The sequence below is a fragment of the Rhyacophila brunnea genome, unplaced genomic scaffold, assembly GCF_057557595.1.
Source record: "Rhyacophila brunnea isolate RB1 unplaced genomic scaffold, BYU_Rbru_1.0 scaffold_5, whole genome shotgun sequence".
Taxonomy (NCBI): Eukaryota; Metazoa; Arthropoda; class Insecta; order Trichoptera; family Rhyacophilidae; genus Rhyacophila; species Rhyacophila brunnea.
Window position 1 is genome coordinate 22,110,153 of NW_028233170.1, and position 14,923 is coordinate 22,125,075.

The following is a 14,923-nucleotide window of genomic DNA, read 5'->3' on the forward strand; positions in this document are numbered from 1 at the left end:
CTTTCTGTCTTTCTGTCACATCTTCTACCATAATAATTTCAGTCTAAAAAAATAATACAGTAAAAAGATAGTTTGACATATTCAGAATTATACACAGGCAACCTTAACTTAACACTCTTCGTCAGACGCACTATTTAAGAAAGTATTTGTATTATGGAAAATAAAAGATTAAATGTATTTTAAAATAAATAATTACTATGATTATCATTTTCAATGAAACTTCTGGATCTATAACATATATTAAAAGAAAACAGTCGTCATAATATAGTTTAAAAAATATTATATTATTCTGAAGAAATATTCAATTCAATAAAATTATTGATTTAAAACAGTTGACATCTTATATCTCATAATAATATGAAACAATATTCATTTAAATTTACTCACACTGTGTAGGTATCAATATATCAATACCTGAAGCCATTTAGTTGAATATATTGTATTTCGAATTGACATCAATGGCAGGCAGGTTAGTTGTATACTTGACTAAGACGAAACAACTGAAGCTCCCTTTTTCTGACATTAGCTTAAATGGCAGAATTTTCATTTACACCACCTATAATATTCTTTATTACATTGCAATTGTATCCAGTGGTTATGCATTACATATTTAATGTTAAATTAGATGTTATTTTAAAAAAATAAAACCAGTTATGCTTTATTTTTTATTTGCCTTGTAGGGAAGGGTTAATTAATGACTGAGTCACTTTATTAGATTACATTACATATTGACCCATCTCTTCACGTGTTCTTATGTATGACTACTCCATGCTATGGTTTATTATTGTCTTTTTTTTATTACTTGATTTTTATCTGAATATTTCATTATAATAACTCAAAAATAAATCGTATTGCAAAATTTTCACTTTGGTCTTATAAAAAAATCATGGCCATTTTTCAAGTTTCCTTTTTTTACAATTCTTCACTCTGAGGTTTCTTATTTTAAATTTGGAAATATTTACAAATCAAAATAATATTGTTTTACTTAATTACAATCTTTACTAGATATATCTAGTAACTCCACAATGACACACCGCAGATAATTAAACTGTTGGATGCTACAAAATCATTCTTTAAGATCGAATAAAATTAATTACCTACCGATAAATTATTATTGTTTTTTATTTACAAGCGAATTAAAATTTCAAAGTTTCCCAAAGTTTTCATATTCAATTATTTCTAGGGCCCGATGCATAGAATATTGATATTATGTAAATTTAACTAACGACGAAACCGAAATATAAATAATTACAAGATAAAAAAAACTTTTTATATACAACATTTTTAAATTCTGTTGAATCATATAAACTTGACTTGACTAGCTTAAACGATCAAAAAAATTTGTACTTGACATGTCATATTGATTTCCATAGTAACGCACGTATATATTAATAATTTAGTTGCTAAGACCCCAGACCCGTAGCAACCGATAATGGTGTCAAAATAACTTTTCATACAAAACAGAATTAACTGAAAATGAATTCAATTCTACTTAAAGATGGCTAAAAGTATTAAAAAAATGCATTTGCATCGTGTTCTGATATATTCTAAAAGTTTCAAATGCCTAGCTAGTCGGGAAGTTAGTTAAAAATCGATTGCAAGATTTGTACCGGACAAAGAACCACCGGTCAAATAAGAATACGAGCTAAGAAAAACGTAAAATGGCTTGACAGATACCAAAATTCTGACTAACATGGCAACTTTGCTTCCCGTGTTCAAAATCGTCACCATTTTTAAAATGCTGATTTCTGTCAATTATTAAAATATTTTTTAATTTACATATAAATGATTTCATTCCGACCATGTCCGATCCTAATAAGATCATATGGGCCTCCACAGAGTGGAGGTTTGTGTTAACAGAATTTATTTTTACGAGAAATGAATGTCAACCACTTGCTCAACCTATGAGGTCCATACTCTGACTCATACATAAATTGAAAAACAATATGTGTACTTTTTGCCAGACCCAGGAATCGAACCTGGGACCCTCAACACTAAAGGCCGATGCTTAAACCGCACGGCAATTTACGTACAAATGATAAAAGTTTGAAAACTGCACAACGTAAAACATAGTTATTTTTTCAGTGTTTTAATTGTAAATTTACTCACTGCAGTTAACGTATTCCAAGCATACTGTGTATTTATTAGAAAAATGGCAACTTACAATATATGCCCACCATGTTCACTTGATTGATTAATCGATACCTACGTAATTTTTTCAAAATCTACCTACCATTGATTGAAACTATTCCTAATGCTACCTAATGCTTTCAAATTATTCATTCCTTTTTTGTTGGCGTTTGCATAGATAATCGCTAATGAATACAATATTGCTTTGTCAGAAATTATTTTTACTCTTTCTATTAACAAAACATAATTATTTGGCAGCTGTCGTGTTTTAATGTTTTGGCGGCAACATCGCCAACTGCGCACAACATGTTAGTTATTAATCACTAGTTATCCAAATATGGTCTGACTTGTGATTTAGCTGACTTATTTACATATATATTTTAATACGTACATCCCTAAGTAACTGTTAATTTATATGTCGTTAGTATATAAATAAATCATTTCTTAAATTAACCCACCAACTTATTGCATCTTCAGAAATGTCGAATAACTATTGAATGCTCATGTAAAATGTAAAAAAAAATTACTAAGTACCTGCCTATATTCTGTACAATTCCCTTGGTAAATAAAGAATACGAGTTTTACCAATTTTTTCATCTTCATTGTTGCTTCATGACTCAGGATCATGACCACCTTGAAATTCCGTCGTCTTCTAAGGCTTTCCACCCTTCTCGATCCTCTGCTTCTCTTAGGGCAAAGTAAAGGTTGCCCCCAGTAAACTCCTTCAATTTGTCGCGCCGATGCTCTTCCTTTGCTTCGTCTTCCCTGGAGGCTAACCAAAACTACTAGTCTCTCCAGGTTATCCAGTCCGCACCGAATAATATGTCCAAAAAACTGCAGAATGTATCTCAAACATATTGTCGAGAGCCATATTATGTATAAAGTCATTATAACAATATTAGGTACATGAAATATACAATACAACCATGATAATAGGAAGATGTGTATGCCACTGACCTATTGAACTATCAATTATATAAAAGTTTACCCGTACTATAATAGAGATTTTAATATTTACATATCATTTTTCCAACAAACCACATAATATTGTACTGTGTAAATGTTGCCTAATTAGACATACTTTAAATATTGTCAATTTAATTAAATGGTATTAATATTGATTGAATTTATTTAATTGATACCTACTAAATACGAGGGTGGGTCAATAATTCCTTAGAAAAAAGCATTAAAACAGTTTTTATTTTTGTATTTTTTTTTTATTTCTCAACATAATCTCCTTGGAGCTCAATACACTTGGTTAGACGTTTCTCAATTTTTTTTAAACCGTCAGAAAAATAAGTTTTCGGAAGGTCCTCAAAATAAGCATTTGTCCGATCGATGACTTCTTCATTTGAAAAAAAACGTTGTCCACTTAGCCATTTTTTTAAGTTTGGGAAAAGGAAAAAGTCACTGGGGGCTAAATCTGGCGAATACGGTGGGTGGTCGACCAATTCGAACTTCAATTCTTCAATTTTAGCCATTGATCGTAAATATGTGTGAACACGGGCATTGTCCTGATGAAAGAGGATTTTTTTCCTGTTTAAATGAGGCCGTTTTTCTTCAATTTTGTTTTTTAGCTGGTCCAATAAAGATGCATAATAATCCCCTGTTATTGTTTTTCCTTTTTCCAAATAGTCAACGAAAATAATTTCACGTGCATCCCAAAATACAGTAGCCATAACCTTACCAGCTGATTTTACGGTTTTCGCCTTCTTTGGACATGGTTTGCCTTCGCAATCCACTGCTTTGACTGTTCTTTCGTCTCGGGAGTATAGTGGTGTATCCATGTTTCATATACAGTCACAAAACGACGAAAAAATTCATCCGGATTGCGTTGCATGAGCGACAACAGGGCTTTAGAGGCCACCACCCTATTGCGTTTATTGTCGACTGTGAGCAAACGCGGCACCCATCTTGCAGAAATATTTTTCATGCCCAATTTGTCATGTAAAATAGAAATGACGCTACCTTTTGAGATCCCTGTAACCTCAATTATCTCACTCAACTTTAATCTTCGGTCACTTAACACCATATCGTGGATTTTATTGATCATTTCTGGTGTAGTCACCTCTACAGGACGTCCTGAGCGTGGTTCATCCTTTGTTGATGTACGACCACGTTTAAATTCATTTAACCAGTTATAAATAGTTGCAAGTGAAGGAGCAGATATGCCGTGAACTAAATCCAACTCATTTTTTATTTCCTTTGCTGTTAACCCTTTTATATTAAAATGTTTAATAACAGCTCTAAACTCAATTTTCTCCATTTTCCATTTTTCCATTTTCCACAAGCAAATTTTTTTTTTTAATGTACGAAAAACACACAACAACCCGACCAATCTGATTGAAACTTCGCAGCATACTGAATCGGTAGTGCCGCTGCATGAAAACAAACCGCTTACAGTACTAGTCGCGCCACTTGTCGGCTTTTCTAAGGACTTATTGACCCACCCTCGTACTTTACGAAACACTGTAAAACTTTAGACCAATTGTGAGACATTTATGAATCAGACCATATGTTTATCGTATGATTGTGGTATGCTATAATGCTTTTAAATACATGTACTGCATTAGATAGGCCCGGCCTTTGAACTGTATCTCTTCCTCCTGACTGACCGGGTTAAGGTTGATTTTGCTTTTTGGTGGCTTTTTGGATCATATTGTGAGAATATCCGTTTGCTTGAAGAGCCTTTGATACTTGAGATATCTCGGATTTTAAATACGAAGATTCGCAGATACGCCGAGCTCTTGTCATCAAAGCAAAATCAACCTTAACCCGGTCAGTCAGGAGGAAGAGATACAGTTTAATGGCCGGGCATATCTACCTTATATCAAAAACACCACCGATACTATTTCCAGGATACTTCGGAAACATGAAATTGAAACAATATTCTCAACATCGACAATGGTCCGAAATTTGTTAAGACCAGTAAAGGACTCACAACCTTTAGACTCGGCAGGTGTATACCAGTTAAGCTGTCGTGGATGCCCAAAAAGTATATAGGCCAGACTTCTAGAACAGTAAAGAAGCGTGTGAGTGAACACGAGAGAGCATACCGACTTAAACATTACACGATGTCGGCAATTGCCGAGCACTCGATGGATACAGGACACAAATTTGACTTTGAAACCAAGATATTGGGTCGGAATAAAGGATATTTCGCACGATTGGTAAGGAGGCCATTGAAATCCATAGAAACCCTGAAAATATTAATAGGGATGATGGATTACGGTTAAAAACGTCATGGCTTCCGGCCCTATCAGCAAAATCTAATATTCGAGCCGGTATCCCTGGTCGTAACGATTGACAGATTACTCTGAGCAGCGTTTGCTCTTAGCTAATCGGATTCCTTTTGACATTCTTAGAGCAACGTTTACATTCACATACCTACACTACATTTTCATCATAAAACATATCATCTCTTGATAATGGCCTCTGCAACGAGCCCGAAATGTCGAGTAAAGAAGGAAGAAGGAGACACGCTGGAAACCCAAGAATATACTACGATAAAAAACAACCGTGAAAGCCTCAAACATTATATTTGATTTTTTATTCACGTGCCTGAAATTATATCTAGGTATTTAAAAGTTTTGCTGGCCAATGTAGATAAGCCGTGGTTATAAAATGTATGGCCACAATAAAACCTCTGATAACGTCACTGGGAACATTGCTGTTTTAGTTAATACATTATTACACAACAATAATTATTGTTATCATGGTAATATTAAAATTATATAATAATATAAAAATGTGAAAGGAAAAAGGCAATATGTCTAAAATCACAACTTTTCATGAGACCCTTCATATTGGAACTCCAGTGTTTCTTTGTAGTATTTATTATTTGAGATGCGTTGATTCGACTCAGCTCTTTTTCCATTTATGTATTATGGTACATTTGGCATATTCATTGGCTTTTCCTTTCGCACGCAAATTAATCATCATACATAGTAATTTTCGTAAACATTATAATTTTTGTAGAAAGAGAATATTAATTTAATCTATATGAGTATTTTAGGTAAGTATATTATAATAATGTAAATATTCAACCATATACAATTTTTATATTACGTGAATGAAAATTCAGTAAAAATTAATCACTAGGTAGTTAGTTATTTTTACAATTGGATGGAGTATTGTAGATCTATGGAACGTTTTTGTTTAAGCATTGAATAATGATGTTTAATTATATGAAAGTGAATTTGAAATAAAAAGATAAAGATTAAATTTGTTGCAAGTCATATCATAATGCAGATTCATTTGTAGCAGAGAAATCATCGACATATAATATCACTCCCTAATGGGGGAGAGTTCTGATATAATCTGACAATTTGTGACAAAAAGTATAAGATAGTGTCGATCATAGAAAATGTGACATAGTCCCTCGTAGGACAGTGCATAAGGCGCTAGCCGTTTATCCGGGGACAACGGGTTTGATCCCGCTGAGGACACAATATATTTATGCGAATTTCTCAAAGTCAGGGTGTTTTTAATTATTTCACTTCTATTACTAACTACACTACTGCATAGGGCCTGTTGGCCTGTTGTAGTGTTAGAAAGAATATATATATATACAGTCGAACTCGGTTATTACGATCTCAGATATAGCGAGATCTTGGATATAATGAGGACATTTTAATTTTTGATTTTCTCCATACATTTATTCACTTTTATAACGAGCTACTTATCGGGTATACCGAGCTAAAATATCATCAAAAATTTTCTTAAAACTGTTAATGTGTCAATCGTTTAAAAACATTTCGACCCTAAGCAATAAAATACGACCGGACAGGATGCCGCCGGGATCGGATTACGTTTATGACACTAGTTAAGTGTCTAAGTACCTACCTAATTGGCGTTTTCGCCGACAATATTGAAAAAGTATCCACGCATATGGTTGAAATTGCATGTAAAAAATTCAAGGTTTGTGAAGTCAGTAGGAACCTACCAGCGTTCATTACAATAAACAACTTCTTTTGTAGTTTATGAATGCCATGCTTGTTTCGGGAAACAATTCTAATTGTGTATTTTTGTTTGAATTGCGTCTTTTTGTGTTATGTGACCGCTCATTTAAAAATACCTATTCTCTGATATAACGAGTAACGCTTATAACAAGCAAATTCAGTCGGTCCCATCTTCCTCGTAATAACCAACTTAGAACGTATATGTTAAAAGAATATATTTTAAAAATACAATACAACAATAAAAACAAAACTCATTATATATATTATACCTACTCAATCATTTTCAACAAAAAAGTTAAAAATGTGATATAATTTACTCAGGGGGTAAAAATTTTTGTGACAATGGGAAGGGGGTCAAAAATATTGAAATTCAACTACACTAAAAACATTGTGGAATCACCATCAAGTGTTATAATTGAATAGGTTCATGTGATTCCCTCTAGATATGGTTCAAACTTTTTACTCATATAAAAATTATCCTTGTTTTAGGCATGGTCGATATCCAGTATACGGAGCAGAGTCTCCTCGAAGAACTGGAGACATGCGCGACATGCGTTGAAAAGGCTGAACGCTACGAGCTTTTAGGCCCCCTCTACCGCCTCATTGTACCTATCCACGAGAAGCAAAGAAACTTTGAAGCGCTAACAAAATGTTATCAGCATTTAACGCAGTCTTACACCAAGGTCTTGGAGATCCAGAACACAGGGAGGCGTTTGCTGGGGCGCTTCTATCGAGTGGTATTCTATGGTAATGCCTATTTTGAAGACGAAAGTGGAATAGAGTATGTGTACAAGGAACCGAAGGTTACGACTCTCAGTGAGATATCCGAGAGACTGTGCCAACTCTATGAGCATAAGTTCGGAGCCGGGGTTGTGAAAATGATAATGGATTCAGCGCCCGTGAGTATTGATTTTTAAATATTAGCAAGAAATTTAATTTTACAGGTTACAAATTGTAATAAAAATAAATTCATATATATAACAGAATCCTATTAATTTGGCAATTCGATGTCTGGCACGCCCAGTTATCCGGCACTATTTGAGGCTATACGTTATGGAGGGAGAGAGAGAAAAAAAAAGTTTAAATGTGAGAAATCTATCGTTGATAAGAGATCAGGAATCGTGTAATCAAGAGAATTACGGAGAAAAATATATAACTCATAATATTGATAATTTTAACATTGTAACAAAAGTATCACCAGTCTCTGCCCGACATTGAAGTTAATGTCCCCACCAAACCACCTGCCCCGCACCCCACCCAGTCTTAATCGGACGTATCACGGGACCCTACGCCTGTTGTGAAGCATTATTTTTTTTATGACTGGGAATGTCTTGGGAGCATCCAAGACTGAACTCGCCAAGCACTCAAATATGCTCGTAAATAATTAATAATAAATAATTCGTACCCTGAATGCAAAGTCCTCAAACACAGTGAGTAATGAAAATAAAATAGTGTTTCATCCCTAACGACAAAACACCCGTGATATCCTGACAATTCTTAGATAAACTTTCACCTACGTTTTTCTTACTTTTATAGGTCTTCTAATTTTTGTTTCAAAAGAAAAATATACGTAATATTCAACTGCCCCAAATCTGTGGTCATAATTAAAGTCAAAGCGCACCCCCTGACGTACACCCCTTTCAATCAATAAATAGTGCCAGATTAGTGATATTCTATCGTAGATTCTTTTTTTTTTTTGTGAGTTGAGTGTTGTATGTTGAGAAAATCAATAAAAACTCTTTGAACTAAAAAGGTTTTTGAATGTTTCAGTAGTGTTATAGCGGGAATGGATAGACGCATTGATTTTGTTTCATAAATGACAGTTAACCGTAGCGGATTTTGAAAGAGGCGATAAAATTTTCATGTAGAGATTTTAATAACGAATCTAATGATATATATATCTTAATTATTTCAAAAAAGTGTTATAGCGGGTTTTGAAATTTAGCGACACAAATAATGTTTTATTCTATCACATGTTCAAAATTCAACACGTTTCAGAAGAACCGCGATCGTTCAGAGAGCTATAATACTGCAATATGTGCTTACGTAAGCCACCGCGCCACCCTTCTTCCGACACATATTACGCCGTATGAGTATAGTGAAACATAACAGTCACAGTTTAACACTTTCAGCCCCGGCAGGTTTTTATAAATCTTACCCCTATTCCCGGACAAATTTGAGTGAAATTGGTTTTTTCTAGTAAATGATATAATCTTGGTTTATTGGCTTATTTGTGGGAATATTTAAATAAAACTTTCAGGAACAATCAAAAACAGTTTAATAATGACAAATAGTGTGATATTTCTGCCAGCAGATGCTTTTGTGAAGAGGAACATCACACTCTTTACACATGTACCGAGTCTCGCTCCTTTTTTTATTTTTGGCATATACCTTGCATAGCCTTGATGGATATGCCTTTTTCTACGTCGCTAGAATCGCCTGTAAGGTATGTCTGGACATGTCTTCAGATAACCTTACAGGCTAATCCAGCGCCACATGATGCCTCAGAGCTGGAGAAGACGAGACATCGGTACCAAAAGACATTAAAGAAATTGAAAACTCTACTAAAAAATCTTTAAATTCTAACTTACGACTAGGGTTACATTTTTAAAAAATCAATTAACAGACTGAACGTCAACATTCACTTTTACACTTGAGTCAGCAGTAAACGGTCCAGGTGCTGGAGTGTAGTCTTCTGTTGACCACGGTTCAGTAACACTGGCACTAAACCTCGCATTTCCTCCTCGGCTGCCTCTGGGACGACCGCCCCTACTTCCTTTTCCACGCCGTCCACCCGCTCGACCTCTGGTTTCTGTCCGAGATGAGCCAGGGAGTAGGTCCTCGGACGTGTCGACTCCTGACACCATACTGGTTTCATCTAGCACCTCTGAAACCGTTGAAGTCGTCCTCAAAGTTGCTCGAGTGGTCGGCGGTGAAATCGGTGATGTCTGCGACATCGGTGGTGGCATCCAGTAGAACATCTGAATCAGAGTCATATAATAACTCGAATGCATAATCCTGCTCAGAGTCGCCTGTTCCAAAGGCCTCCCATTTCAATGCGTGAAAATAGGCTGGAATCAAAACAAAATTCCACATTAGTAAACAGAATTTAATTCTTGGGAAACATGAGGCTTTATCAAAATGTTCGATTATCTTAGATAAATTATATTTTGCGTATAAATTATTATCTTGTGACGTGGCTGATCAGTCAATTATCTGGATATCATAGGCAAATCGGTCAGTTTGGATTAGTTGTAAACAACAAAAAAATCGCCATTAGTAAACGAATTTTGAATATTGGGAAAACACGTGGAATTAACTAAATACTCGTTCAAATACATATAATTGTATAGAATATTCATAATAATTCAATATTCTAGGCTTACAAAGTGATATATCGGCACATTATCAAGTATTTGGTAAATAATGCGAACATTCAAACTTTGCATTCGGAAATTTTGACAGTACAGTCTCGTGTACGAAGAAATACGTAAAATTAATTTAAATTGCCAGAAACCATCATTAAACATATAAAATATCATAGATAACTTATTTATCTCACCTTATTGAATCCTTTTTTTTGCTTATTTATGTAATTTTTGTCCTCTGGGATAAATCGGTTGGTTAGGAACAGCTGTGAACAACAACAAAAATCGCCATTAGTCAATAAATTTTGAATGTTGGAAAAACACGTAGAATTAACTAAATACTAGTTCAAACACATATAAATATATCGAATATTCATAATAATTCAATATTCTAAGCTTATAAAGTAATATATCGGCACATTATCAAAGGGATTGGTAAATAATGAGAACATTCAAACTTTGCATTCGGAAATTTTGACAGTAAAGTTACGTGCATGAAGAAACACGTAAAATTAATTTATATTACCAGAAACCATAAATAATTATATAAAATATCATAGATAAATTATTTCTCTTACCTTATTGAATCCATTTATTGCTTATTACTGTAATTTTCGTCTTCAAAATCAGTACGTAATTCGGTAAAGTCACACGAGAGAATGATCAAAAATGGCGTCTCACAATAATAAAATTGTGATTTTTATTTAATAATATCACAGAAGGTAAAACAGATATCGATATTTTATCTATACCAGTCGGTACTGAATTTTATAATCTAACAGGATATGTCAAATGTTTTCGTTGGAAATACATAGATGTCACAGTAAACATATTTATTTAAAAACGCGCAACAAAACGAGGATCCTCGCGCGCGGTACTCAGCGTAATTATTGATATAACGAGGATTCTCGTTTGCGGTACCGAGCGTGTTAATATTGCAAGTGTTCCTTTTATTCAACGAATACATATCTGCTGTAGTTCTGTAGTAGAATCAGTCATGCTTTGATATTATAGTAACCTGTTCAATTTGATAGCATTGTGACTTCTTTCAATTAATATGACAATGTTAATATATTTTCATCGAATGGTTCCATTTTCAGGTGGTGACCGGTGATCTTGATCAACGATACGCCTATATTCAAGTCACCTCGGTTCAACCGCACTTTGATTGCTCGGAACTGAGTCAAGAGAGGATAACAGAGTTCGAGAGAAACCATGATATAAGACGCTTCATGTTTGAAACTCCGTTTACCAAAGATGGCCGAGCTCGGGGTAACGTTGAGGAGCAGTGGAAACGGCAAACGATTCTTACCAGTAAGGCATTGTTTACACTGTATCAGAAGCTTAATCTCATGTGAAATTTATGTGTGATAAATGTATTGGACTGCTACACATCTATAAAGATGGACGGAAGACTGGAGAACTGGAATACTTGTGATATTCCTACAAAATATGTAGATATCATCAACATTATGCCACTATGGACACTGCCGCTTTCCTTTTAAAATGTGTTGCAGTCTAGCAATCAAGTGTCATCATGTCATATGGTGAATTTTTCATAATTGTACCCATTCACTGCTGACTTGTATATAATTTGTATTTGCAGCGGAGTCATCTTTCCCGTATGTAAAAAAACGTATCATTGTTGTTGACACACACCTTGAAGAGAAGAGTCCAATTGAAGTGGCACTGGAAGAAATGCAAAATCGTGTTGCGGAGCTTAATGAAATTGTGAATGCTAAAACTTATGATGTCAAAAAATTACAACTCAGGTACTGGTTTGCGTCTTTTGTTTTATTTAGAAAGTCCTACATGATTGCAATATGGATGATTCAATTAGCCTGATTTAATATTTTGTTAATTTAGATTATAATTATACATTCAATATAACAATTATTAATAATACTCTTGTGAAGGAATATAGCCGAATACTAAGTATAGGTATATCAAAATTATTCCCTGAACCACAACCGTAGTCTTAATTTTGCTGATATGTTCAAGGCAGTCTAAATTCAGTGTGTATATCTTATGGAGTTTTCTTCATTTACACAGTCTGCGTATACATTATATACAAAATGCAGCTATATTTTACATATAAATAGTTAGCATGTTGCATTAAACCAGTAACGACAAACCTTTTTTCCAGTATGGCAAGTATATCCATTTTTTGATTGTTCGCGGAGCCGCGCAGAGTAAAAGCGTCTTGGATAATGTTATAAGTTAAAATATTCTCTTCGAATGTATGTCATCTTCGAATTGGAAAGGAAGTGATGAATACAGTTTCTTTTTAAACTCATAAATACACTCACATTCATCATTATATGCCTGCAATGATTGCTCTTGTAGTTATAATTAACAGAATAAATTATTTTTTCATATTTCACTGAAAGCACTTAGGTAATTATTAGAATATATTAATATGCTAGGATTTATTTTTGCATGTTTCATTAAGTCAGGGCTCACGCGTTGAGATCCACTACATTAAACCTTCTAAGCGAAACTGGGACTTACAGTTCTTAAATAATGATGGTACTTTTTGATGCGTTATTTAATTGGTTTACTCATTACTAGCCACTGTCGATTGATTTGCATAATCTAAAAAAATAAACACACGGTGACATCTGTTTGAATAATTATGAAATACTAAGCCACAAATTATTGGTATTACAGCGATTGTAGTAAGAGCTTCGATTTACATTCAACGTGTGTCGTTGAAAATCTACAGCCTGTCAGATACTGCCATAGTAATATCGTGGGCATAGAAAAAGTGATTATGAATTAATCTTTGTTTATTTAATAGGTTACAAGGAAGCATATGCGTTCAAGTGAACGCTGGACCTATCGCGTATGCTTCGGTATTTCTGGATCCGACTCTATCAAATATGTACCCAGATGATAAAGTTAAACAGCTGCAAGATGTATTTAGGTAAATATCTTTATTTATTATTTAATATTTATTTTTCGTGTGATTAATTAATAATACATATTTAACTGATGATTTTTTCATGCTTCCCTTACATCTTTTGTTTCCAGGAATTTCTTGATAGTGTGCCATAAGGCTTTAAAAGTGAACGCCAAACTGATTTCATCGGATCAACTCGAGTATCAAGAAGTGCTGGAAGATAATTATCGGAAGCTGTGCGATTCTCTCGCTCAACTCTTGGGCGAAAAGATCATCAACGTCCAGAATGGCGGGCTCGCAAACGTCACCACCGTGAGCGGGGCGCAGGTAGACTCCAGCACGGCGTAGGCTCACCCACCCCGTCATCACAATCCTCGCTCAAGCCGAATCTTGGACATTATATGATAACTCTTATTAAAAATATAGTTAATATTTAATTTATGTCCGGTCCCTTCCCTATTCTATAATGAAAATTTACATTTTTAATTTACCAAAAATTCTGAACGCCATCAGAAATAAGGCCATTTAGTGAACTAGCAAAATTTAAATATTTTTTTATACATTTACGCATTTATGTATAGCCTAGCTAGATGTTATCAACAACCCTTTCTGCGAAAATCATGACAGTGATTACCTTCTAGTACTAAATCCATTAAGTTGATATTCAGCTCTCTATGTATTCTTTGTATTACATACAACCAGTGCTTTCTTTCTAAAAATACTTGAGGGCATACTGCCTTCAAAAAGTTCCTCAGATCTTTTTTTCATTTAATCAATACAGATCGATGCAATAAAGTAAGTATTTAAACGAAATAATGCTTTTAAAACTAAAAATACATATTTGTATGATGTATCCCCAGAAAAAATGCTGTCTATTTTGTAAACCTTGTAAATCCAAAACATCTGTTTTTGGGAAACAGTAAAAACTGTCGTAATTTTCGTTTCAAATACAAATTACGAAATTAAAGAAACGGACAATTTTTCTATATTTTTTGTTTTGACACATGCTATGAAGGCTATATGTATTGATTCAATAATTAAAATTCATTGTTGAATTCATTGTTTACAATATTTACAAAATAGAACGGCGATATAACGATCTTTCTGTGATAGGTCTTCAAATTGTATTATTCTCCTATAGAATTTCTTCTCTTCATAATCTAAATCATTTGATAATCGATTGTAATATGTAATAATATTTATTACAATCTTGTGACATGTGTGCTATGCTGAGTTGTCATTTGCTATCTAACTATTGGCAATTTGCGCACAATTTCGTCCTAAAATTAGAAAGTTTTATCAAAAACAAATAAAACATATTCATAATAAAATTACTTTTATTATACATAATATAAGATCAAAAAAACACAAATATTGTTATGCAATTGAGTATATATTATAGTGGTGTCATATTCTAGTATTACTAATATTGGTTTGAAACTTTTTCAACATAATTTTCTTGTCAATTATTGAGTCAGTTTATTATAAAATGCAATAAACACCATTATTTGTCTAATTCTTATAAAATATTGAATAATGCCATGAAAATATTGTCATTAAAA

General features: G+C 33.6%; 1 protein-coding gene across 1 annotated transcript in view; it reads left to right on the plus strand.

Annotated features, from left to right (window-relative positions):
- Positions 1–14,662, plus strand: part of Ziz (dedicator of cytokinesis protein Ziz) — a 61,311-nt gene extending 46,649 nt beyond the window's left edge. The window contains exons 28-32 of the mRNA XM_085955833.1: positions 7,581–7,990; positions 11,560–11,773; positions 12,066–12,231; positions 13,260–13,385; positions 13,493–14,662. Coding sequence (XP_085811959.1) covers positions 7,581–7,990; positions 11,560–11,773; positions 12,066–12,231; positions 13,260–13,385; positions 13,493–13,709 — 1,133 coding nt within the window. The 3' untranslated portion in view covers positions 13,710–14,662. The remainder of the gene's footprint in view (positions 1–7,580; positions 7,991–11,559; positions 11,774–12,065; positions 12,232–13,259; positions 13,386–13,492) is intronic.
- Positions 14,663–14,923: the final 261 nt, after the last annotated feature.